Source organism: Panicum virgatum, chromosome 2K (genome assembly GCF_016808335.1).
Source record: "Panicum virgatum strain AP13 chromosome 2K, P.virgatum_v5, whole genome shotgun sequence".
Classification (NCBI taxonomy): Eukaryota; Viridiplantae; Streptophyta; class Magnoliopsida; order Poales; family Poaceae; genus Panicum; species Panicum virgatum.
Window position 1 is genome coordinate 58,759,495 of NC_053137.1, and position 23,960 is coordinate 58,783,454.

Genomic DNA, 23,960 nt, shown 5'->3' on the forward strand with positions numbered 1-23,960 from the left:
TAATAAAGTTATCACCGATAAAAAAAATAGATCAAAATATCCTATTGGGATTCCGATGCATGCACAAGATTTGCTCTCGAGGGGATTGTTTTTTCTGGGATTCTGAGTTGTATGCATGTAATTTGCTCTGGATGCTCTGGAGATGGGGGCGCCATGATTGCCTCATGCGCAACTGGTCGCGTGTTAACGCGGTCCAAGAGTTTACCCGTTAGCACAAAAAATTTGGTCAAAACTGCCTGAATTAAAAGTACAACAATATAGCACTAAATTTCATTTTCAAAATAAAAGGAAATTTACTGTGCAAATTTTCTATTTTCAAGAGCTCGTCGGGAGATGATAGCAGCTTATGCTTCATATTTGTATAGTTTGTGCCTCAAGTTGAGCTCTTCGTCCGGCTTCCACCAGTGCTTGAGCTTGTGGGCGTGACCAAGGCCGCCGGTCTGTGTTGAGTTCTTCCACAGCCTCGCCGACGGCAGAAGGTGCGGCTGTACTCTCTGCTCCCCGCTGTCGTCGTCAGCGCTGTGGCCCCGGAAGCTGCGCCATCGTCGCCGTACGGACCGGGCCATGTCGCGCGACGAGTGTTTCATCCCTAACTGGGCTAGCGGCTGCAGGATTCGGGGGCACTCCGCCATCATCTTCTCCCGCCCCTCCAAGTCGTCGATGTAGCCTCGGCAGATCACGTCGTCCTTGTGCACGAACAGCTCCGGCACCCATGGCCCCAGCCTCCGGAACAGGGCCTCCATCATCATGTCGTGGGACCTCGTGAACGTGAGCGCGGCAGCCCCCTTCGCCATGGACTCCACGAGGCGCCAGTACTCCGGCCGCCACGCCGTCGCCGCGGCCGCCAGCGACACGCGCGGCGGGTTGAAGAGGAAGGTAGGCAGATTGTGCTCCCTGTGGACCATCATGTGACGCCCCACGTGGAGCGCCACCGACGCGCCGAGCGAGTGGCCGGCGAGCCAGACGCCGCCGCTGCTCCCGCCGTTGCTCTCCAGGAGCTCCGCGACCTCCTCGCGCGCCCTGCGGAAGCGCTCGCACACGTCCTGCCTGCTGAGGATGATGCTGAGATCGTCTCTCAAGTCGTGGATCGCCGCGGGCAACGATAGCTTGGTGCCCCGGAAGGCGACGATGAACCGAGGAGGCGGGGAAGCGGCCGGAGCCGCCGGCCGATGGCTGCGCCTGCGCCAGCGCCAGCGCGGGTCCTCTGGCGGCGGCACGTGCTCGAAGATGGCGCCGTAGATGAAGGGCTGGTTGGCCTCGAAGCGTTCGCAGAGAACGCACCTGCAAGAGCAGTCACACAGGACGAGCCTTTTGCGGAGGCGCAGGTGGAAGCTCGTCCACCACGGCGACGCGCGCGCGTCGGGGGTGCCCTGCCTCCCCTCGGCCCGGTCGCTCTCCAGGATGGAGGTGCCCTTCACAAGGCAGGCCATGGCGCAGCGCCGGTGCTCCTCCTTGCCCCTGAAATAAACCATCATTGAGGAGAATGTACATTATTCTGCTTGTTCTAATCGATCTAAAAACAAGCAGAATGCGTATACCAGTCGATTTCATCAGAAAGATGCTTGGGGCCGGACTCGGCGAAGCATTCCTTGTCTGAATTACCCATGGTTCAGTTCAGTGCGATCGAGCTGCAGGATCGGAGGCACCGGCGGTGACGACTGACGATCAGCCAGCAGCAGCATTCAGCAGCAATAAACAATCTGCAAATGAACAGAGCTAGCAAGGCAGCGATGCAGAAAGAGTAAGCTGCTAAGTGCCTAGCAGGCTAGGCTACTAGTACGTGCGTCCCTGCTCATGCAGTCATGCTTGTGCTTTCGCCTCGCGCGCCGCGTGGAAAGGCCGGGCCGTGTGTCCGCTAGCTGCAAATAATTTGATTTCTATCCCGCCGTGCCGTGTCTCTGCCGAAAATTTGAATGCGAGATGTGGCACGAAATTGAGGAGAAGAAACGGCCAAACTTGACGGACTTGTGTGTGTGGCTGTGCGCGCGCTACATCGTGAGTGAGTGTGAGACCTACTCAGAACCTCAAATCCAGTTGACCGACCCCTTCGCCATACGGCCAGATGGTGTTTGGATCCAAATGTTAATACCGTACCAAAAATACTAAAGTTTAACACCAGTCCACCCAAATAGGAGTGGATGAGCTAAACTTAACTAAAATTTAAAAAATTATCAAAGATATGAGTGCTAATAATGAGTAGAATCTAACTTTAACCCATTCAAACAGATCCCTGATCGGTCAGAACAACTCTCGGTCTCGTCCACATTGTCATAGATTTTTTTAGCGGCCGGATGTCTGATGTCTCTGCCGAGGAGAGACTCCACGCTGTCATAGATTGAGCAGTACATCGTCTTTTAGTTAATATACATGTTTATATACCCATTTCAAATAAAAAACGAATCAATTTAAATCGTCACCTTCTTAGAAGGTGTAGGATACATCCTTGTAGGACCACCCATCGAGAGTCGAGACAGGGAAATTCCAAGTAGCCATGTGACGGACATGATGGTTAAGTAGACCACTCAAGGTCACTGATCAGGTTTAGTTATCTGTGTCAATACTGATGTGTCCCTATCCGAGATCCCAAACGTGATCTCGGATAAACCACTTAACACGGTTTAGAGACACATGTGGATGATTTGAGAGTTTATGGATCTAGGTAAAACATCGGGACAAACTGGGGGACCTGGGGTGCAATTTACTCTAGTAGAAAAATTCTACTTTGGTCAAAAAAAATTTATCATTTATTTGGATCCTAAGCGAAATGGGTGAAATTTGGTGAAATTCGGTCACTTCGGACCAAATCCCAGAACCCATAAGTCTCAAAAACAAACATGTTTACAGATCCTTTTCAGGACGACATACCTAACCAGAATATCGATGTCACAGGAGGACAGGGGTACTATATCTACTACTTGCCTGGTTATGGAGTCAACTGCAATGGAGATCTTCGTAAGGAATGTGTGGCAGTTTGGTAATAGTTGTAATCTGTTTTTCATTTACTTATGAACTGTGATCTGTAATAATGGCTGGAGGCTGGGATATTCATATTCCTTAATCTAAAAATGTTCAACACGCCGCCCTCTTGTACCACAAATCAAAACTCGTATAGCATACCCAAACTGAAGTTACAAACGTACACCCGCTGAATCAATGCAAATAGATTGCAGATCGAACAGCAAGCACAATGCAAGAAATCATATCGTCTACATTCACGGCCACGTGTATCGCTTGGGGCTCAGCAACAGCTTCTCCGAGCCTTCGGGCTCCCGCCACTGCGAGAGCCCGTGCCCGTCGCCGTGCTGGCTCCGGTTCTTCCACACCATCGCCGATGGTATGTGGTGCGGCCGCTCACGCTGCTTGCCGAGCAGCATGTCGCGGTACGACAGCGACGCGGCCGACGCCAGGCGGGGATGGCGCTGCTGTATCCGCTCCCGCTGCTCGAAGTAGTCGATAAAGCCCTTGCAGATGGCGTCCTCCGGGTGCACGTACAGGTTGGGCACCCACGGGCTCAGCTTCCGGAACAGCTCGTCCATGTGGTTCTTGTGTCGCGGCAGAGCTTTCCCAAGCAGGTACTTGCCCACGTAGCCCATGGTGTACACGTCCCTCCTCGCGTCTTCCCCGATCGCCGGAGCCAGGGACACGTGCGGCGGGTTGAACAGGAAGGTCGGCAGGTTGAGCCCCCTTCCGCTCATCAGATCTCGCCCCACGTCCAGCGCGATCGACGCGCCAAGCGAGTGGCCGGCGAGCCAGACGGCCGCGGAGGAGCTGCCGCCGCCGCCATTAATGGGGATGGTGCTCATCAGGAGTTGTCTGACCTTGTCGCGTGCGTGGCGGAAGCGGCCGCACAGGTGCTGCTTGTTGAGCAGGATGCTGAGGTTGTTACGCATGTCATGGAACAGCGTGGGGCCCCGTAGCATGGTGCCGCGGAAGGCGATGACGAATCTCGGAGCCGACGGGTGGCGCCCGCCCGGCGCCGGCGGCGTGTACTCGAAGACGGCTCCGTAGATGAACCACCTGCCCCGGTCTTGGAAGACGCGTCGTCTGGTGTTGCAGATGGCGCACTCGCACGCGAACTCGAGCTCGTAGTCGCGCCAGCGCCGGAAGTGGAAGCTCTCCCACCACGCCGGCGCCAGCGGCCTGGGCGAGCTCTCCTGCCCCGTGCTCCGGTCGTGCTCCATCACGTAGGTGCCTTTGACTAGGCACGCGGTGACGCACCGGCGGTGCTCCTCCTTGTCCCTGAAGCAAGGTTGATCCAGATTACTAGCTAAGATAGCTAGAATACGTTTGCAAATTGGACGTTGTGATCTTGTAATAGGCAGAATTAATGGATTTGAGCAATAAAAATGAGAGTGATGATGAGAAATTGAGAATGGTGCCGTTACCAGTCAACCTCGATCATATGCTTGGGGCCGTCCTCGGCGAATGCCTGATTCTTGACTCCACCCATGCTTGGCTGATGGAGGATCGGAGGCAAATGGTGGTCAGGCAAGGCTGTTTTAATGCAGGAGCAACCAGTGGTGCGAGCGTCTATGTTAGTCTACGCTTTTTTAAAAAAAAAAAGATAAGGGAAAACCGGCCTTAAGCTTGTGCTCATCAGAGTAGCGTAGACGAGGAAGACTTAACCTTTGTGATGCGTGTATGCAGGGGCGGAGCCAGGAATTCCAAATGAGAGGGACCAAGCAGTCATTTGGAGGGGGCCAAAAGCTAATTAGAGGAATCATAAAGTGTAATTTTGTATTTGATTAGAAATTCTAAGTGGAATTAATGAAGCATTAGGGGGGCCAGGCCTCTGCCCGCCCCCCATGTGGCTCCGCCCCTGCGTGTATGTAGACACTAGACAGTATTGCGACCTTGTCTCTTGCGCGACATGAGTGTGACACCCCATAGCTGGTACGCTGTTTACTCTGGTGCTTCTTTCCCCTTCTGCACAGTACCGGAGAAGGCGAAACAGGGGTGCTTCGCTGCCGCCGCCGATCCGCTCGATTCCCCTCGCCGGCGGCCTCTCCGGCGGCCGTGCGGGGGTGGGAAATCGGGTGGATCGGAGGCTGGCGTACTTACTGCTACTAGTATTAGGGTAGGTTAGTGCTAGGTAGCTAGGTTGCCAGTGAAGCAAGCGACAGTGTCCTCGTTCCCGGCGACGGCGGCGTCTATTGCTTCATGGCGGCGTCTTTTGCTCCTGCTGGTCCCTGTGCGACTGGCGGGGGGCTCTGTATATCTATGCTGGGTCTCCGCCGGCGGTCGGGAAGACGGTGGATCCGGGTCCATCCTCGGCGTGGTGGGCGGCTTCATCTTCTTCCTTTCCATCATCGTCGGCGACGGTACTAGGTTTGGTTTTCTTCGTCCTTGCGAAAGGGGGGAGATCTTGTGCATCCATGGGGATGTGCTCTTTGTCCGCGTTGCTGCTTTGGTCACCGACGCTGGACTGCGGGTCTGCTTGCCGGCGACGGTGTCGGTGCCGGCGACGGTGTCGGCGGCGGTGGACTGCTCTGCCTCTTCCTTTCTCTGCGTGTCGGCGGCGATGCGTGCTGGCGAGTCCAGGCGTTGGCTCTTGCGGTGTAACCATGCTTTGGAGTCGTTCGTGGAGGAGGAAGGTGGATTGATCTTGGTCGGGGTGTTCGTCGCCGGCTACCGGGACCTCAGAGGCTCGCCTCTCCGATGGGGTGTGGTGCAGTAAATTTTAGTAGTTCTAGGGTGTTTCTAGTAAACTTCTATGGATGTACTGTGCTTCCTTTTTAATATAACCCCCATTTCGCAAAAAAAAAAACTGGTACGCTGTTTTTTGCAGGATGCGAGCGTGCCAAGTCAGCGGAGCCGGCTCTGCTTCGTAATCGCAGCACGAGCACGACGACCGAGCCGCCGGTCAACCTTGACCTGGGCGACGAATAAATGGAGCCCACACGCGAGTACGGCGATCCATGAGGCCCAGGAGAGCCCAACAGCCTCTTTAACGGCCTATGGAAATTGGGCCGGATGCACTACCACAACCAGCCCAACCCGTTAAACCCGGGCTATACCTATATGGACTGGGCTATTCGAACATATTATCCGGTAAAAGACCACCTCCCATCGTCCCTTTGCCATTGCCAAGTTGGCAGCGCCTTCATTACATTGAATATGCATCGAGTCTCTTTAGTTAGTTGCTAAACCCGGCTGTTTGCTAGTTATTTGTTTCTAGTGCCGGCCGGCGTCGCCACTGTCATCCTTGCTAACTACTAGTTTATTATACGGCTTATTATCCTAGCCCGGAACGGTGTCTCCAAAGTCCTCTGAGCACACCATTCCCTTCTCGATCGGCCTGCTGTTCTTCGCACGAGAAACCCAAGGAAGGCCTGCTCCGTCTCTTTCTCTAGGGGCGGCAAGATGAACAATCTTCTCACGGTATGTTCGTTCACTCCGTCGCTCCAAGATTGTCTCCCTTTTTTTATTTCTATTTTTCATTCATGATCAGTAGTTAGGCTGTATGCAAACACTGATCTCGTCATGCTCAGAACATCCGACTTTGAAGCCTAACTGGCTTTCTTGTCGGGATAACCTGTAAAGACCGAGATACCAAATTCAGTGCAGCAGGGTCTGTCGTAACTGTGGATGTTCTACTGATCGATACGCCTTTTTGGAACCGCTGTGGGTTCTGTTAATTTTATGACAGGATTCCTTTGAAAGCGAAGAGAAGCCAGAAAGGGAGAGGGACGTTGAGATGGGGAATCGAAATCCCAAGGACAACTCTGATTATGGTCTCAAAGACTTCTTTGAAGAGGTTTGATCTTCGGTTTATAATGAAAGCACAAGTGCAGATCTGAATTTTGTATCAACTCTTCCTGTATGCGGTTCGGTACTAGTGGTATAGTTAGTTATGCAGAAACAATTTTTAGTATTTTCTTACAAGGGGAGAGTTTTTTTCTTTCGCTAGGTCAAAGATATTGAAATGCTTTTGGATAAGATGTCCAATATAGTTCACAAGCTTCAGGTAACTATTACTCTGTATTTTTTTTCTAAAGTTTACTCAGAAATGTTGGTTATCCATGACCATGAGACCATGACTCTACCTTTTCCTAGATTTTGCCTCGTCATTCATTTTTGAACCATTATACAGACAGCTTATTCTTTCTGCAAACCTGCAGGAAGCTAATGAGGAGTCAAAGTCAGTCACTAAGGCGTCTGCAATGAAAGGTGCAGCTTCACTTGTTGAGAAAGACAAATATCTTCATTTCTTAGCACAATGATCTAACTGAAAGTCTGAAACATTTGTCCAAATATCACGCCTTCCAGCGATCAAAGGCCGCATGGAGAAGGACATTGATGAAGTAGGGAAGATCGCACGCAACGTAAAAGTGAAGTTGGAACAAATGGACAGAAATGTACAGACAACCTGATCTTCAGTATGTGATTCGCATGATGCTCGTCACGGCTCATTCTCCTTTCCGATTTGCAGAATCTTGAGAACAGAAAGAAGCCAGGGTGTGGGAAGGGCACGAGCGTAGATCGATCAAGGATGTCAATGACCATGTAAGATCTTCATGGATTTGTTGTGCATATGTAAAGCATCTAGAGTGATCCGGCTCAACTGAATACTGCCAAGCACTAGCTAGTTGTTGCTTACCATAACACTGAGAAATAAAGAAACAAATTCAAATTGGTTTGCTGTTTATCACTTTTTCAAGATCTTTGGCCAGTTTATGAGTTAGTCGGCGATAACTTGAATTTGGACAGAGATTAGTAGTTGCATGTATGGCATATATTACTTGTTCAATATATATAAAAAAATTCTTAACTGACAAAAAAGTGAACTTTGGTCTCAGTGCATTGAAGAAGAAGCTGAAAGAAAGAATGAACGATTTCCAGGTGCTATTCCTTCCTCCATCTTCCATGTAAAATAGAATGAAAGCTTTGACATCACATTATTAAGCATCCTTAACAGAATCTAAGGCAAACCATACAAGAAGAGTACCGAGAAGTTGTAGAGAGGAGGATCTTCACAGGTCAGAAAAACCTTCCATTGTTCTCTTTGACCATCATCTTGATCTGAGTTATCTTGTGAACATATATATTTACAAACCTCAATCTTGAACTTGAACTTGAACAGTCACCGGAACAAAGCCTTCTGAAGAGGTGAGGGTGCTGGTTCTACTAAATTAGGTACAGTGAATGCTAACCTTTTTCTGATCACAATTTTGGCACAATGACTAGGTGATCGACCGTCTCATTGAGACTGGCAGCAGTGAGCAGATCTTCGAGAGAGCAATTCAGGGACGAGGGCAGGTCAGTTAGCACTAAAGCTTGTTTGGTTCTGTTAAAAATGATAATGTTCCTCTCAGTGTGTAAACTATTCTCGCTTTGTATTTCATTATTTGCATTTGAGGTATAGATTCTTGCAACAGTTGAAGAAATTCAGGAACGTCATGATGCAGTCATGGAGATTGAGAAAAGGCTTATGGAACTGCAACAGGTAGTTTTGGCAAGATGGCATCTTTGATGTTTGTGTTGTCAGTGTTGTTGAAAACTTCAACAAAGAGATTTACTTATAAAACTACGATAAAAATTAGTATTGTCATCTAATCTACTAACTTATAACATGTTAAGAGTTGATACGTTGTCTCCCAAATTCGCCTTGATCACAAAACCATGGTATGTTCTGTTTCTTTTCAGATTTTCGCAGACATGGCAGCACTCGTTGATGCACAAGGAGAGATTCTAGACAATATAGAGAATCAGGTTTGTCACTTATGCTCTTGCTCTGATTAATCTTAACTTAAACTTAATAACAGAAAAAAAATCAGATTTTTTTCAAGGAAAAAAACTTCAGATTGTCATCAGTGCTCTTGGAAATTCTGCCATGCTTGATAGCTGATGCCTTAACTGTCAGGTTCAAAATGCTGTGAACCATGTGGTTACTGGTACTGAAGCTCTACGCACTGCAAAGAGCCTGCAGAAGAAATCAAGAAAGTGCATGATGATTGCAATTATCATTCTGATTATAATTGCTGTCATCATTGTCCTTTCCATTTTAAAGCCTTGGGCTAAGTAAAGGAGGGGGGCAGAAAAGAAATATACTATGTCTTCTGTTGCGTGTTTTGTAAATCTAGGCTAGTACAGTTCTTGTGAGTTGCGACACCTCTCTTGGCTATTACACTCTGATAGTTTTATTTATGTGCTTGAAAAAGCGTCATAAAAGCCAAAAAGTTTACATTGGATGTACATTAATAGCCTTTCTCAGAACCTCTACTGAAGGAAACTTCATCCCAATCTTGAAAATTGGGTTGTTGACATCCTCAGGTCTGAATGATTTCAAATTCTTGCCAACCTCAGCTTCTCTATCTGATTCAGGCAACTCTAGCTCTTCATCATCAGTAGATAGCTGATCCCAATCTCTTTGTGTAGTGTCTGACTCCATCACATTGTACCTTATTATACCACTCTTCTTTCCCTTGGAGATATTCTTGCCCCTGCCAACACCATTATCGATAACTGTTTCATCCACATTGTCATAGAATAGGTCATCATCATCATTTTGTACCTCATATTCTGAGTCAACAAAGTCTGAATTTTCAGTATCATCATCCTCAATACCAGCCTCTGATCCTACCCCTATATCACCTCCACTACTGCTCTGTATGTTATTGTAGAATGAAGGTAGCCTCTCATCAAATCTCATGGGAATGTGCTCTACTTTTTTAGGGTTTAACACCTTAGGCAATGAGGAAACAGGGTTCACAACTGTATCTTTCCAGTTACTATTGGATACATGGTTGTGATGATCATAATACAGCACAAAATTTTTCACTCTATTTGACACTTGCTTCATGACTAAAGTCTCCTCATCTGAGCTAATTATGCGCAATCCATCGCTCAAATCCTTACCAGGTACTTAGTCATCTCTTCCAGTGTTGAGTCGCCGTCGTTGTGTTGGGCGATCATTATGGTCTTCATTAGGGAGGTCTGCCGTTGGCGAAATATATATTTAGTCACAAGAAAGTGTCTGATGTTTCACTCCAGCACTCTTCTTAGCCATCAACAATAGTTACACCCGGAGGGAGCGTCATTAGTCTCTTAATAACACGTTCCTGATCATAGGCGGAGCTGCCCATACCGCACGGTGGGGCAGCTGCCCCAGCTACTCCCCGGCGAGCTCACCCAAAGACCCCCGATATTTTTCCAGTGACCCCTACCCAGTTGCCTTTCTCCGTCTCCCGTCTGCCCCTCCATGGCTGCCCTGGAGGCTGGAGCTAAAACTCGGAGGAAGAAAGCTGTCGCAGGGCTCACAACTGGGCCTGATTTTTAGCTAGAATCCACACATGCCAAAGACCAAAGCCCAATACTCCTTTCACCTAAGCACTAGGAGCCAGCACCCACAGCTAGTGCCTTGCGGAGCAACCAGCATCCACAGCCAGCGGAGGAGTGGAGCAGCCCTAGCGGCGGTGGCGGCGGGCGTGCGGCGAGCCGATGAGGGACAGCATGGCCGCGTGGGCGCCGCAGGTCGCAGCGCAGGTGCTGGCCTGCTGTCCACTCAGACGCTGAATCCTCATGGAGGGAGAGGAGGATCAATTGCAAGGCCTAGCTGGGGCTGGGCATGGCTATGGCACGGCGCCGACGCCGGCGTCGGCAAGAGCATCATCCGAATAATTTAGGCACATCAACTCTTATACTTGGCATATCTTGCTGTCAATATTGGGAAATCATCTGAACAATTTAGGCTAAATCTCGATGCTAAACAGGCTATATAATTTGGATATGAAAGCTATTTAGTTCATTGTTGTTAATTTTGTTTCCCATGTTGTTTTGATCCTTGTAATTTCATTTACCTCTGCGTGCGGATATCAAATGTATGCATAGTTGTAAGAACTAAAAATTTATTCTTCAAATTTAAGGTAACATTCTAAAACTTAGCTTGTAATTTGTAAAATTGCAATGTGTGAATGCGCTAATGTGGTGTGAATATGTGTGTTTCTACATTTGATTTAGTGTCTTGCTAAAAGCCGCCCCACCTATAATATTTTTCTGACTCCGCCACTGTTCCTGATCAAGGCCCCGAGGACAACAAATACACAACTATAATCAATCCAGAATCGAACATCTCCAGTGGAAATGGTACCATACAACACAAGATATGACATTACCTTGTACTGGCGCCTTAACACAGCTTCCCTAGCTTTCACCTGTAAAATAAGGGGGAGATGAACACATGTAATCTACACCGAAGCAACAAGTATTAAAAGAGGCTGAAACGAGTCCCAAGGAAATAAATAATCATACATATTTAACATCATCACTGTCAGAGTCACTCCACTTTGCGAAGCCGTCACATGGCAAGCCCACATCCAAGTGACCAGCAATGTATTCAACAGAACTGTCAGGGTGCTTCATATCAGCATGTCCGCGATTGGTGCAACCATAGCAGTGCTGACCTAATATTAACAAAAGAAAAGGTGTCAACTTAGGGTAGCCAACCAAGCACAAACACATAAAAATATTGAAGATAATAAGAAGTCTTTATACAGTCATGGTTGTGCAGAAGCAGTTTGAAATACTGTAAATTCAAATTTCCAGGATAATGATGATGCCAAACATGGAACAAGGGGGCAAACAAACAGGCCAAAATAGCAAAGATCATGTACTACAACCAGAAACAGATTACAATTACAGGCAGATAAGTGGAAGTTACTAAGATCAAAGAATTCAACAATACTTATTTAAGGTAAAGAGTATATAATAATATATACCATTGTCATTAGGATTAACCGTGCAGAAACAGGTGATCAGCAGTTCTACATGTTGTCCTTGTGGCATATGTTTGACCTCCGCAAAGTTAAGATTGTCCATGCTACAATTTTTTGGACTAGCCACTTTACTTGTAGTGAAGTTGAGATGATAGTACAAACTCCGTTTCTCACAAATTGATGAGCAGTTCAAAACATCTTTGAGTTTGTAGGCATCATCCTAAAATAAGAAGCATGAATCAGATCAGCAATTGTTACATTAACAAGGTAATAAAGACACAGTGCAAAAATGCAAACAGGATAGATACAGAGTGGGCACAGGAGGGAGGGAGAGAGAGCAAACCTTCAAAAGATTGTAATCCTCATTATACTTGTCCACTAAAGCTTGAGCAATTAGGCACCTTTGATTATGAGATTTCTTGGCTATATATGATTTTGTACGCTTCCTAATTGTTCCATCAGGCCAGTAAAGAGATTGCCGTACAGCCCTCTCTATTGAAAACCCTGCACCTTCCTCCTCCACACACCTAATTTAGACCAGAACATTCTATATGTTAAGTAGATTGTATTTTCTCAAAAGTGAAGAACACACAGAAATACCAGTCACTAGGTTCGCTAGTGTGCATATAAGGTTGTTGACTACCCCTAACATTGCTAGTGGTAGTAAATAACAACAGCGTCGACAGCAAAATGACACCAGATTGTTCACATGCGTACATGCCTACAAGTTCTCAAGTGCATTAACCTCCTTTTAAGGGCCCTGTTTGGTTTAAGTGAAGAAAAAAAAACATGAAAACTTTCTCATGCATTTGGTACAGCCAAACACATGAAAACTGAGAGAATTGCTACGTGCACACAGCTTTGTGTCCCCAAACTCATAAATTTGCTAAGTGCAAACACATACTCCCTCCGTCCCAAAATAAGTACTCATCTCGCACTTCGAGGAGTCAAACACTTTTAAGTTTTACCATATATATACATATATATATATATATATGGTACTAAATAAACATCATTAGATTAATCATGACATGTATTTTCATAACAAACTTGTTTAGAGATATAAATGTTAATATTACTTTTTTATAAATATAGTCAAATTTAATGTTTGTTGACTTCTCGAAATGCGAGATGTGCGCTTATTATGGGATGGAGGGAGTAAGTACAAAACCAGCCCAACACAATATACAGACTTTGCTCCTTTGCAACATAAATATGGTCCACAAACATAAATTTTCATCAACCAACTATGCTGCCACAATGCACACATTGTCTCAAAGTTTACAGATCAAACATAAAGTCCCCAAACAAATACTAACAACGATACAAACTTGTTCCGGCCGCAACACATGTCACATATGGCATAATTCACAGTTTTCTCAACTACCCCTTTGAGCCAAAAAAAACATACATTTGCAATTTCATCACGGACAGCATTCATGTTGACATCATCTTCAACTTCATCGGCCTCCCGTGTGTTCTCCGCATCCTCATCTTCGTCAACCATTGACACTCCGAATGCCGCAGCCACATTAAAGTCCACATCGTCATCATCATTTTCCAAAATAAAATTATGTAGGCCACAACATGCTAAAATGATTTGTGCTTGTTTACGCTCAGAATAGCTAGGGATTTCCAGAAGCATTCTCCACTTCATCTTCAAGATCCCGAATGACTGCTCTATGACTGACCTAAGTGAAGAATGCGCTTTGTTAAATACCTCTTGTCTATCCGAAGATCGTGGTCCATATCTCCATGCCCATTGATGGTACTTGACCCCCCTGTATGGTGCTAGATATCCCGGCCGGTTTGGGTAACCCGCATCCACCAGATAAAACTTCCCTGCAATGACATTTCAACAATTAACCAACCTAGTTTACATAACCATAGGAAGATACGACACTACACAATGATCTGTGGAATGTACCTGGGACGGATGGGGGAAATTCGGCCCATATTTGCGAATGGCTTCTTGCAAAACTGTCCAATCATGTGCTGATCCAGGAATCCCGAAAGCCACAAATGTGAAGCGACGATCAAAGTCACATATGGCCAGGACATTCTGAGTTTTATCACTTTTTCTATTGATATATTGGCCCACCTTACTAAAAGGTACGAGAACTTTGACATGGGTTCCATCTAATGCCCCTATTGCATTGTTGAAGGAAGGAGCAGACTTATGATTCGCTAGCTTGGGGTGCACAAAACTGAAAGTGGGGTCCTTGGAGGCAATTATGTCTTTGGCTAGATTCGTGACACAAGTTAAGACATGGTTGAATTTGCGGCTAACAGTCTCCATGGACCTCTCAAACCTATTCTCCGCCTGCCTAATAGGTTGTGGGGGTTCAACCATGTACAAGAACAAGCCTAAAGCCTCTCTAGATGACATCCTCTTAGTAGACTGCAACCCATATTTGGTAACCAACTGTTCATGCAGCATCTCAAACACATGGGGATGCATCCTAAACATATTGTAGCAAGCAGTTGGATTTCTCAATGTCCTCATGACCCACTGAATTCCTGTCTCCACAGGCACCCTATATGGTTGTTTGCACAAGTGTCATGGTACATACCTAAGAGGATGGCCTTCTTAATAAGTTTCCGCCGCCTCCTCTTATGCTCCAAGACAATCTTTATGCCCTTGAACACTGGATTTGCCATACAACTCCTCTAGATCCTTGTACCGCTCGTCATCGGCCTCATGACTTGAGTTACCGTCACTCAACGAACTCAAGTCTCCTTCCGAGCCGATGCCCTCCCATTCGGATCCGGATGTGTCATCATCGCCTTCCTCTTGTGGCACGGCTTGACCCGTTCCAATAATTTCTGCATTGTCACCTCGACTTGAAGCCTGCATGAACAATCGCAAACCTTAGTTAGTATAAGCAGTATGTTAGAATAACATAAACAGACATCGTATGCAAATGATTTACGACGCAATTATGACATAACATGACATTAATTATTGCACGAACGAGTACAGACATGCCACATGGAATTGCATAATCACATAGTACGCACAAAACTACACAACACAGTACATCAAATCCACCAACGCACACATTACATGACAACGGCACATCACTAGGTCACTACGACATACTACATCATCCATGGAAATGGTAACAACTCATCCCCGTCGGTGCTTCTCGAATGCTCTCTGGATCCAACTCCTTCTAGCCTCACGCGTTTCAATTAGCAGGTACGCGTCTCGTTCTAGCTCGTCCTTGAAATGCTCATGAAGGAAGAAATACTCCTCGCTGCCATCATCGATCCCACAATCAATTGCCAGCTGCAAGCACTGCCGATAAGCCTGCCGTTCCACTTCTCTCCGCTGATGTTGCTCAGCATTAAGATGTGACAGAGCCTTTGAGGTTTGCTCGTCATCTGCTTTCATCTTACTTAAAAGTTTGGCTAACACCAATTTCGATTTTTTGGCCCGACCGCTACTTGATGGGGACATTGGTGGTTCTGCTTTCTTGGAAGGGCTGTCAGCAGTCGATTTGGTAGCGCCACTGCTTCCCCTCTTGCGGCTACCTGATGTTGGTGGAGATGTGCTGTCAGTGACCGGGGTGTCATCCGAATCCCTGCCTTGTGTGCTCCGTTGGGCCCCTGTTCCCAACATGTTGGTCCACTCGATGGCAATGTCGTCGAAAATGTCAGGCAGCATTGAAGCCCAACTTGGCACTTCCCACTTCAAGCGCTCAATCTCCTTTACCTTCTGTTCATGGAATATTGACAACAATTAGCATTCATCGAAGCCGTTGCGCTCGTCGAGGAGGGGCCGTACTTGTTGAGGTCGAAATCGGAGAACCCATGCGGCGGCGGTGGCCTGCCTCCAGCGGCCGGCGCTTGGCTCAACGACGAGCCGAAGTACGGGTTGTAGTACTCGGTCGAGAACCAGGGGTCCGGCTGTGAGTAGTTACCTAGGCCGTCATCCCCCTAGCCGGCCATGGCACCGCGCTGGCAAGGGTGGGGGGCAGGGGGACGGAAGGAGCACTGGAGGGTGTGGGACGGAAGGGGTTCACGGCCGGGTGGGGGAAGCTTGCTGCGGGGAGCACTAGGGTGGCCACGGACCGGAGGTTGAGCAGGAAACGGGGTGGCAGGGCGAGGACCCCAAGGCCGGCGATGCCACGACGAACTATGGCACAGAGACGGCCGCGGGGCAGGGTTTGGAGGCGGGATGCCGGATCCCTCACAAGGAAGGCGTGCGCCGGGCACCGGGCCAAGGAAGGAGGCCGGCCGGCACACCGAAGCCGGCCCGGCGGCGGCGGCGCAAAAGGAGGTCAATGACCCTGGCCGGCAGAGGGGTTGCAAGGGCGAGGACGATGCAGCAGCCGGGGATAAAAGCAATGGGGGCCGGTCGGCGGCGGATCCGTTTGCTGCCGCGGCGGAGGGGGGCGAACACGGGCCGCCGCCCGCCGGTCCGCCCCGACCTTGAGGCGTCGCTCGTGCGCCTTGTACGGCGGAGGCACGGAAGCCGCCTGCAGATCCGGTGTGTGGGGGGTGGCGGCCACCGGATCCGTGCAACGGACGGCAATGCGGCGGCCGGCGGCGGCGGCGGATTGCGGCGGCGCGTGGAGGAGCAACGGCGGCGCGTGAGGAAGGAGGCGGATGTGGTTTGCGGTGGGGAGGAGGGTGCATGAGCGTGTCGTTGCGCTGGGGCAGGCGACGGGGACACCTAACGCGGTAGTCCGTGGGTCCCCCCTATGGCCCCATCCCCTGGGTTACTGTTACAACCAAACACATGATATTCAGACCACGGGATTTTTTCCACTCCAACAACCAAACAGGGCCAAGGAGAAAAAGGGTATCCCTCTGCAATTTTCAGATGCCCAACTAAGTGTGCTCTCAATGTCCCAAGGTAAAAAAAAAAAAAAAGCTAAGTGTGCTCTCACCACTATTTGTACCAGTTCATGGAACATATTGTTTGGCTATCACCACTGTTGTTTTTACCTGAGAAAACATTGTTATATGGGACCCCTTTTTAGCTGACTGAAGGCTAAGCTTAATTCTACAAATCACAATTCACATAAAAATATACATTACAACAAAGTGATAGTGTGGTACCATAGCATCCATATGCATTTATATTCACCTTTGTCAATTTTTAGGCAAAGTGGTAGTATGATTTATGCATTACTAGCAACAAAGAACGATGTTGCAAAAAAAAATGACCACACTAAATTTTAGTTGCAACAAGCATTTTTAAGAAACTATATAGACAAGCAACGAGATCTCAGTTGTAGTGAAAATAGACAAATATTCGAAATATAGAAGTATATAATTATAAAGTAGGTAAATGGTATGAATAAGATAGTACAGAGCACGTGCAGATAATTAGATAGATAATTAGACAGATAATTAGATAGCATGATATTAATGCTAACTGTCTTAGATAGCATGATATCTCTTTACAGAAGAACACGATCTGGTGTCCATTATGCATCCAACCTCTTTCCTAAGCCAAGTTATTATCATGAAATCTTTATAGTTGCACTTTAGCATCAGTCAGCCTCTCTTTTGGCCTAATAAAGGGAAAATATATAACGTACTTTGCTTTAAGCTTATCATGCTTTCTTATCTGGTTTGACAATCTCTACTTGCTTTTTGCAACAAAATTTAGCTAGTAAGATGAAGAATAATATTCAGAGGTCATGAAGTGGTGAGTTGCTTACCTGTTGTTTAGTTTTATTGTCTGATCAAGACCTTGTAGTTTTATTGTCTGATCAAGACTCTGCCATGCTCCATCCAAACAGCCCCTAAAAAAGACAATATTCAAACATGTTGGATACTTTTATATCCAAACAGGCGCTAAGTGTTATATTAACTATTAAGCTTAAGATTTAGATAATTAGGTTAGAACATAGACTATAGTTCTCTCAGTCAACTGAAAACAATTATAATTCAGATTGAATTTATTTACTCATGCAGCTAGAAGATGAGATAAAGGAACACTTACTTGGTATACGGATGTTGGAACCCGAGTTTCATTGGGTTCATTCAGTGTGATAACTGCTTCAGGCGTGGAGCATTGCAAAGGAATGGAACAACTCCTACCAAAACATATGAAAAATAGAGGTGGTACGAAAAATGAGAAGGGATAAGGCATGCTCCCTATAAAAATAATAACTGGAAGAAAATTATTTCCAGCGTTCCCAAATATTCAAAGTCTAGTGTCAAAACTGTTTGGGTGTGTTTTTTCTAAAGCAGAGTCCTAATTCCAACAACAGTTAGATGAAAACAGCAAGAGAATAAAGACTAATTCCCAACAAAATAAACCAAGTAACACCCAATCAACATTGTATACAAAAGAAATCTTCAAATCTCCATTCTCAGTTGGGTGGTTCATTTGTACCTCGCAACAATATGGAAAAGGCTATTCTTCTTTTGATGTTTCTGCTGGGGAACTTCAATCTCATGAGGATTGAGCGGAATCTCTCTTTGATGCATCACTTTACTTTTGCACTGGCCATGTCAGGCTAGCTAACTCCACTGGCTTCCTAGGCACGGAGAGCCATTGCCAATATGCAGGGAGTATGTGAACAAGTGGTCGGAGTTGCGGACCTGTTGCTTGGCACTTAGAATTTGGTTTTATTTTTTGAACTAACAAAATGGTTGTCGCTGTTTCATAGTTACTTCCTCGGATCGAACAACATCATAAGATTCTTAACTGCCAAATCTAATCATCACTAATTTAGCCAAATCTCCCACCTTTTAATTCAGAGGCACATACAAAATTAGAGGATATATGAAACAATTACAAATGGTCATTGAAATCTAAACGGAGGTTTCTGCAGAGTGTACCTTTGAATCAGATGTGGGTTCCTTGCTGTCTGAAAATACTCCTGTATATCCTTCTTTTTCTCTACTCCAATCTATTTAATTGATCAAATTGCAATTAATATCAATGGGACAGCGGAAGAGAGGAATCAGGGCAAGGCAGGATACAATATACTGTTACCGCAATTGGCTTCTATCATTTAACATCTCACTGGTGCATTTCATCGAACATATGGCATTCACAAGACAAGGTGGCTGTTCAGATTTTCAAAACTAAGCAACTCGCGGTGGATTTAGATGCAAATAGGCAAAAACGGATAGAGGAGATGATTAAGTGCTCACTTGTGATCCTGGGATGTCGTGAGGATGAGCATTGTCGATGTCCTCACGACCTGTTCTCGAGCTCCAGTGGCGGGGGCGCGTCCGGTCCTTCTCGCGGGGTCCCCTGCAGCTACGGATGGCGTTCCCTGCAGCTGCAGCAGCCTCCCTGGGAGGCCAGCGATCCGTCGGGGAGACCGGAGCCGGACACAGTGGGATGGCTGCGAACGGCGTGCGCTGGGCGAGGGCGAGGGCGCGATCGACGAGCAGAGACGGCGGGCGAAGGTAGGTGCCACGGGGATCGCCAGGATGTTCCCGTCCTCCGACAACGCCCTCCGCGTCGCACCTACCGCCGGCCACCTCCGCTCGGCAAGGCGGGGACGGCGCAGCAGCTGGTGGGGTGGCGACGTCCCGGCCACCAGAGGTCTCTCACGGTGGACGCCGCCGGGGCCAGGCGAACGCGCGGGACTGGTGCGGCTAGTCCTGCTTCCTGCGCTACGACGGCATCTCATCGGCTAGGGCTAGGGATTCGCTAGGATCCTAGGATGGGATGCAAGAAGGTGCCCAGGAAGGAATTGCGCACCCAGGAAGGAAATCGCCCCACGAAGGAATTGCGTGCTCAGGAAGGAAAATGCGGCGGCGGTGCAGGTGGAAAGCAACGCGGGCAATCCCGTTCCCGTGATTAACGATGGAATTTCCGACGGTGGGTACGTCGGGCGGGTAAAGACAGCGCTCGGTGTCAAAATAATTAGCGATTGAGCGGAAACATTTTCTAACGACCAAAATTGATCGGTCTGCTCCTCCAGACCAAGGTTGGGGCTTGACAGGTGGGACTACTGTGAAGGGTACAAAGTGTTTTGTCCAGGTGAATGCTAATTTCAATTCTTTTCGTTTTTTTATAGGATAGATTTAAACAGCTCTTGCAAATAAATTTAAAAAAAAAATTCCTCAACTTTGGGTACACCCAAAAGAGGAATTCTAAAACTGAGGTTATATGGACCTTTTTGAATATAATCAACTGCAAACATGCACACAAAACGGAAGATAACCAATGAAAAGCTATGCAGGTGTTCCACTTCACATTTTTGGATCCCGACAGCCTTCAAGATAGAGATTGGTAGCCTTGGCTGTGTTTAGTTCCCCAACTTCCTCCAAAATTTCCAAAATTCCCATCACATCGAATCATTAAATGTACCAAAAGACGCATGCATGGAGTATGAAATGTAGATAAACAAAATAACTAATTTCACAGTTTAGATGTACATTTCGAGACGAATCTTTTGAGCCTAGTTACTCTATGGTAGGATAATATTTACCACAAACAAACGAAAAAATGCTACAGTTCGCTACAATGCCAATTTTACAGAATTTCGCAGGATCTAAACATAGCCCTTGTCAACTTCCTGCAAGTTCTGAAATGGCCCACCCACATCAGGGTATGTATGGAAACATCCCTGAAGATCGAGCCTGATGCAGAATGTACGTCCCCAATCACGCCGCTGCCGCTCCCAAACGCGTGACCCAAGAAACAAGGTAAGGCAGCGTCCTGATGGTTGCTAGGGCGAAGCTACTGGTTTTGACTGGAAGGCAGACAATGTTGCCTCTTGCACCGTCTGTGCAGATGCAGGCTTCGCCCACCATGCTCCTCGTCCTCGTGGCACCTGAATTTATTTATTGATGATGAGTAAAGATGAACAACCTATATTATCAGCATGCAAAGATGAGCAATCCATATTATCATCGTTTTATGGAAAGTTGATGCGAGAAAAGGGGCTGATATTCCTTTCAAAAAAAAAGAGATTTGCTCCTTATCAACTGATTGAGATTTTGCTTTTCTGTCAATCAACATGGAGAGGCGTCGGATCGGCGACGAAGGGAACAGATCGACTTGTGTGTCGGGTCCGCTTCCGCGATCCGTTTACTTCCTTATCGGATATTCGGGTCTGTATATTGTTGTCTCGCCTCGTGCGTTCTCTTCCTCGGTCCTCCCTCCTCTGTCCGTTACTCCATCTCCTCACCATTCATTCCTATTTTCCCATTTCTTAGATCCCGTGATGAGCAAAGGAGTTGAAGGTGGGGGAAGCAGTGCCGCGTCGGCTTTGCAGCGGCAACGACGTGGGTTCCGTGAGGCACGGCGCGATCCCCGCACGGCGGTGGATCCGCGGACCGCGGATGTCGGCGCATGATCCGCGGTGGCCTCGGCAAAGGAAGACTGCAGTGGTGGTGCGGCTTCCCGGCAAGGGGTGACGGCGTGTCTCCCTGGCGGGCGAGCGTGGCTTCCGTCCCCATGGCGTTAAGTGCCTAAAACTTTACTCCCCATTTCCTCCCTTTACTGAATCTTCTCCTTCTGTTTCCTTGTTAATTTTGCTTCCTATGAACTGTGTGTGTGATGCTTCATAGGTTGCGAGTTCCTATGGTAGGAAATGTGATTTTCTGGATTTGATGGTTTGGGAGGAGATCGAGGTGATGGGAGAATCTTGTTCACTCAAATCTGATTTGCTGAATTAAGAAAAAAAATGTTTAGGATGAAGGACAAAGCCACAAAGGAAAATGCGCATGAGTATTAACTATGCATGTCCATGACTTTGGATGAAGTTTCTACTCTAGTCTTCAGTAACCATGCTTGTGTGAGTGATTGTTTGATTACTTGCTCGCTGCAGCCATCTCTGAACTCTTGCTTTGTGCTTAAGTAATAAAAATAGCATGAATGAGCTGACTGTACTACACGTATTTTAAAATCTGATTGTTTTTGTGATCATGCTGTAAATTCAGTAACTTTTTTCTTTTTTTGTATTTGTTGGTTTTAACAAAATATTGCATTATTTTCACCCAGAGTCATCTTATTATGCTTAGATAGAGTGTAATCTTGTTTTATCTTCTAACAAATTTGCATGGAAGATTTTTACAATATCAATTCTTTTTTCATGTATGAGCTCGCCTTTTCTTTTAGTACTTGTATCATGTGTCTTTATTAGACCATTCTTTAGAAACTTAGCTGCCGCTCAAAAAAAAAGAACTCACTAGTTGTGTATATGAAATAACACATTCTGTAATTTATTTATTTATTATTCAGCTACCACTTCAAAAAACATGTGCGTGCGTGCGTGCGCGATTTGCACGGCTAGCACATTCTCTAAAATTTTTATTTATTGTCCAGCTACAACTTGGAAGTAGCGGATGATTTAACCCATGCAAGTAGTTTATACTTTTGAACTTTGGAAGCATGTATCCAAATCCCAAGTGGCAGCTAAGATTCCTTATAGTTTTAGTTTTCGATGTTCTAAGCTGTTATTTTATATGTATTATATTATTATTTAGTAAGGCATGTCTTGCTCTAGGAATATAATATAACTGCCATGCCATTTCTTGAGTGTATACGGTATTACTCTTAACGCGAGTAATTTATCATCTCACCTGAATTGAATTATATACCACAAAAGGTTTAGTGTGTGTGTTGCTTTGTGAGATTGAATATGTTTATTTATAGATGTGCTTTTTTATTTTAGGACTTACCAAACTATATATATTCAAACACATCAACATGTTGCTTAATTGACATCTGTTTGTTACTATGAATGTTTTTTTGAATTAAAAAGATATAGTCTATACCTTCTCATTAAGGATAAGATGATGCAGAATGTGGTAGGACTAGGAGGTCACATGCCAGTAACTTGAGGCCAGGCAGTAGCAGCTTGGAGTCAATAAGCAGTATTATAATCTCTAGCAAAACTTTATTGTTAATTGACAAGACTTCTCTTAGTTGTAAGTCAAATTATGCCATATTTACTTGAAGGTTAGTTTTCAGACTTATGGACATTGTCTGGTTACCGTAGAAATCATGGTTTGATTGTTTGGTGTTATCTCATAAATAGATAGGCATTTGTGGACATCATCGTAGAGAGCCTTTGTCAATTTCTCTCTACACAAAGATTGTGAAGGTTTCTTGCTCCCCTTTCAGGTAGGTCAAATGAATAACTCATAATCTAACTCGAAGAATATCTCATTTGCGGAAACTCTATTATGTTAGTTGTAGTTGTAGCAAATCTTAGCTTAATTTTTTCTTAAATATCTTCTATAGGGTTTCGATTGTGACAGCTGCAGTTTAGGAGGTGTATCTATGGACGCCATCTTGTCAGCCACCAGATGCCCAGAATGTTTGTTGTTGGTGTATCAACAAATAATAACACAAACCCATATAATTGGTAAATTTGCTGCCTATTATGTAGTCACATTGAATGTGCATATGCCACCCAAAAATTTTAAATGTAAATTTTCTATTTATTGTTTTTGTTTTGCTATTTTTTTGTTTGTACTCGAGATGAGAAAAATACACAGACAACTTTTTATTTGTTCTATTTTGGGGATTTTTGTATGTATTTTAGTTGTAGAAAAAACAATTGTGGCTGATATATGTAGTCTCCTTGTATGTTCGTATTTTGCCCCAAAAATTTTAGGTGTAATTTTTTATTTTTTTGTGTTTATTTTGCTATTCTTTTGTTTGTACTCAAGTTGACAAAAACAAAGATACAAAATAGTAGTCACTGGGCTTAATGCTTGTACTGGGCCGGTACCGGTAACAACAAATGCAACATTTTTAGCAGAACTCCAACAGGGACAAAAATTACCAGGTCCAATAGTGAGGGCGCCCAATAGAAAAGAAACACAAAAGCTTGCTAGGATACGTACAACGTGGATGAAGAATCACTGGTCCAGGCCGGTGATTGACAGATATGTATATATCAATCGATCGACATGGAGACACTCCCAAAAAAAAGAGGGGGGGGCTGATAGAGGCCGTTCATACGAAATTTCCCCCTGTGGGGAGGGGGAATCCGATTGAATCACATAGCGATCTATATCTAAATAAGGAGGAAACATTCCCTCCCAAGGAACCACCCAATCCAAAATAGAAAACGAATGATGACGAAGGGGAAACGGACATACGACGAGCGGGAGCGTTCTTCACCAGATCCACGATGGCGGCGACGGCTTTTGGTACGATGGATAGGCATGCTGTGTGGTGGGGGTTTGGGGGTAGGGGTGGGGGAAGGGAGGGAGGGAGAAGGGAGGTGGTGAGGCGCGAGGAAGAGGCTAGGGTTTGGCGATTTCCTGGGACGGGAGACGGGATGGATCGGGACTTCAGGA

At 46.2% G+C, this 23,960-nt stretch overlaps 4 protein-coding genes and 1 long non-coding RNA gene across 21 annotated transcripts; 2 read left to right on the top strand and 3 right to left on the bottom strand.

Annotated features, from left to right (window-relative positions):
* Window positions 1–208: 208 nt before the first annotated feature.
* LOC120689914 (GDSL esterase/lipase At4g10955-like) lies at window positions 209–1,864 on the bottom strand. Its single transcript, XM_039972365.1, has 2 exons — window positions 1,539–1,864; window positions 209–1,458 (listed from the first exon to the last, which is right to left on the bottom strand). The coding sequence occupies exons 1-2, from the start codon at window positions 1,604–1,606 to the stop codon at window positions 345–347; spliced, it is 1,182 nt and encodes a 393-aa protein (XP_039828299.1). The 5' UTR covers window positions 1,607–1,864; the 3' UTR covers window positions 209–344.
* Window positions 1,865–3,030: 1,166 nt separating this feature from the next.
* On the bottom strand, window positions 3,031–4,610 carry LOC120689922 (GDSL esterase/lipase At4g10955-like). The gene is made up of 2 exons (XM_039972377.1): window positions 4,386–4,610; window positions 3,031–4,239 (listed from the first exon to the last, which is right to left on the bottom strand). Exons 1-2 carry the CDS (start codon window positions 4,448–4,450, stop codon window positions 3,213–3,215), a joined length of 1,092 nt encoding a protein of 363 aa, XP_039828311.1. The 5' UTR covers window positions 4,451–4,610; the 3' UTR covers window positions 3,031–3,212.
* Window positions 4,611–6,249: 1,639 nt separating this feature from the next.
* On the top strand, window positions 6,250–9,761 carry LOC120689999 (syntaxin-132-like). Its single transcript, XM_039972505.1, has 13 exons — window positions 6,250–6,381; window positions 6,650–6,757; window positions 6,911–6,967; window positions 7,122–7,170; window positions 7,270–7,358; window positions 7,433–7,506; window positions 7,800–7,842; window positions 7,919–7,979; window positions 8,084–8,109; window positions 8,188–8,259; window positions 8,366–8,446; window positions 8,647–8,712; window positions 8,864–9,761. Exons 1-13 carry the CDS (start codon window positions 6,364–6,366, stop codon window positions 9,023–9,025), a joined length of 906 nt encoding a protein of 301 aa, XP_039828439.1. The 5' UTR covers window positions 6,250–6,363; the 3' UTR covers window positions 9,026–9,761.
* LOC120689930 (putative nuclease HARBI1) lies at window positions 9,047–23,945 on the bottom strand. Of its 17 annotated transcripts, none has more exons than XR_005681531.1 (11): window positions 18,840–19,498; window positions 18,679–18,752; window positions 18,522–18,592; window positions 17,677–17,770; window positions 17,393–17,476; window positions 13,644–14,565; window positions 13,126–13,559; window positions 12,058–12,241; window positions 11,718–11,934; window positions 11,251–11,402; window positions 11,108–11,153 (listed from the first exon to the last, which is right to left on the bottom strand). XR_005681531.1 is itself a non-coding variant. In XM_039972478.1 (10 exons), the coding sequence occupies exons 4-10, from the start codon at window positions 17,715–17,717 to the stop codon at window positions 10,002–10,004; spliced, it is 786 nt and encodes a 261-aa protein (XP_039828412.1). In that variant the 5' UTR covers window positions 17,718–17,770; window positions 18,522–18,592; window positions 18,679–18,752; window positions 18,840–19,486; the 3' UTR covers window positions 9,047–10,001. The 17 variants fall into 17 exon arrangements, 14 of the variants coding, with proteins under 14 accessions (XP_039828412.1, XP_039828425.1, XP_039828419.1 ...); XR_005681538.1 differs by having other exon boundaries at window positions 13,126–13,556; window positions 13,642–14,565; window positions 18,840–19,496; XM_039972478.1 differs by lacking the exons at window positions 13,126–13,559; window positions 13,644–14,565 and adding an exon at window positions 9,047–10,069 and having other exon boundaries at window positions 11,114–11,153; window positions 18,840–19,486.
* Window positions 20,787–23,282, top strand: LOC120690007. Its single transcript, XR_005681547.1, has 2 exons — window positions 20,787–22,773; window positions 22,894–23,282. It is a non-coding gene; the product is annotated as an uncharacterized LOC120690007 (long non-coding RNA).
* Window positions 23,946–23,960: the final 15 nt, after the last annotated feature.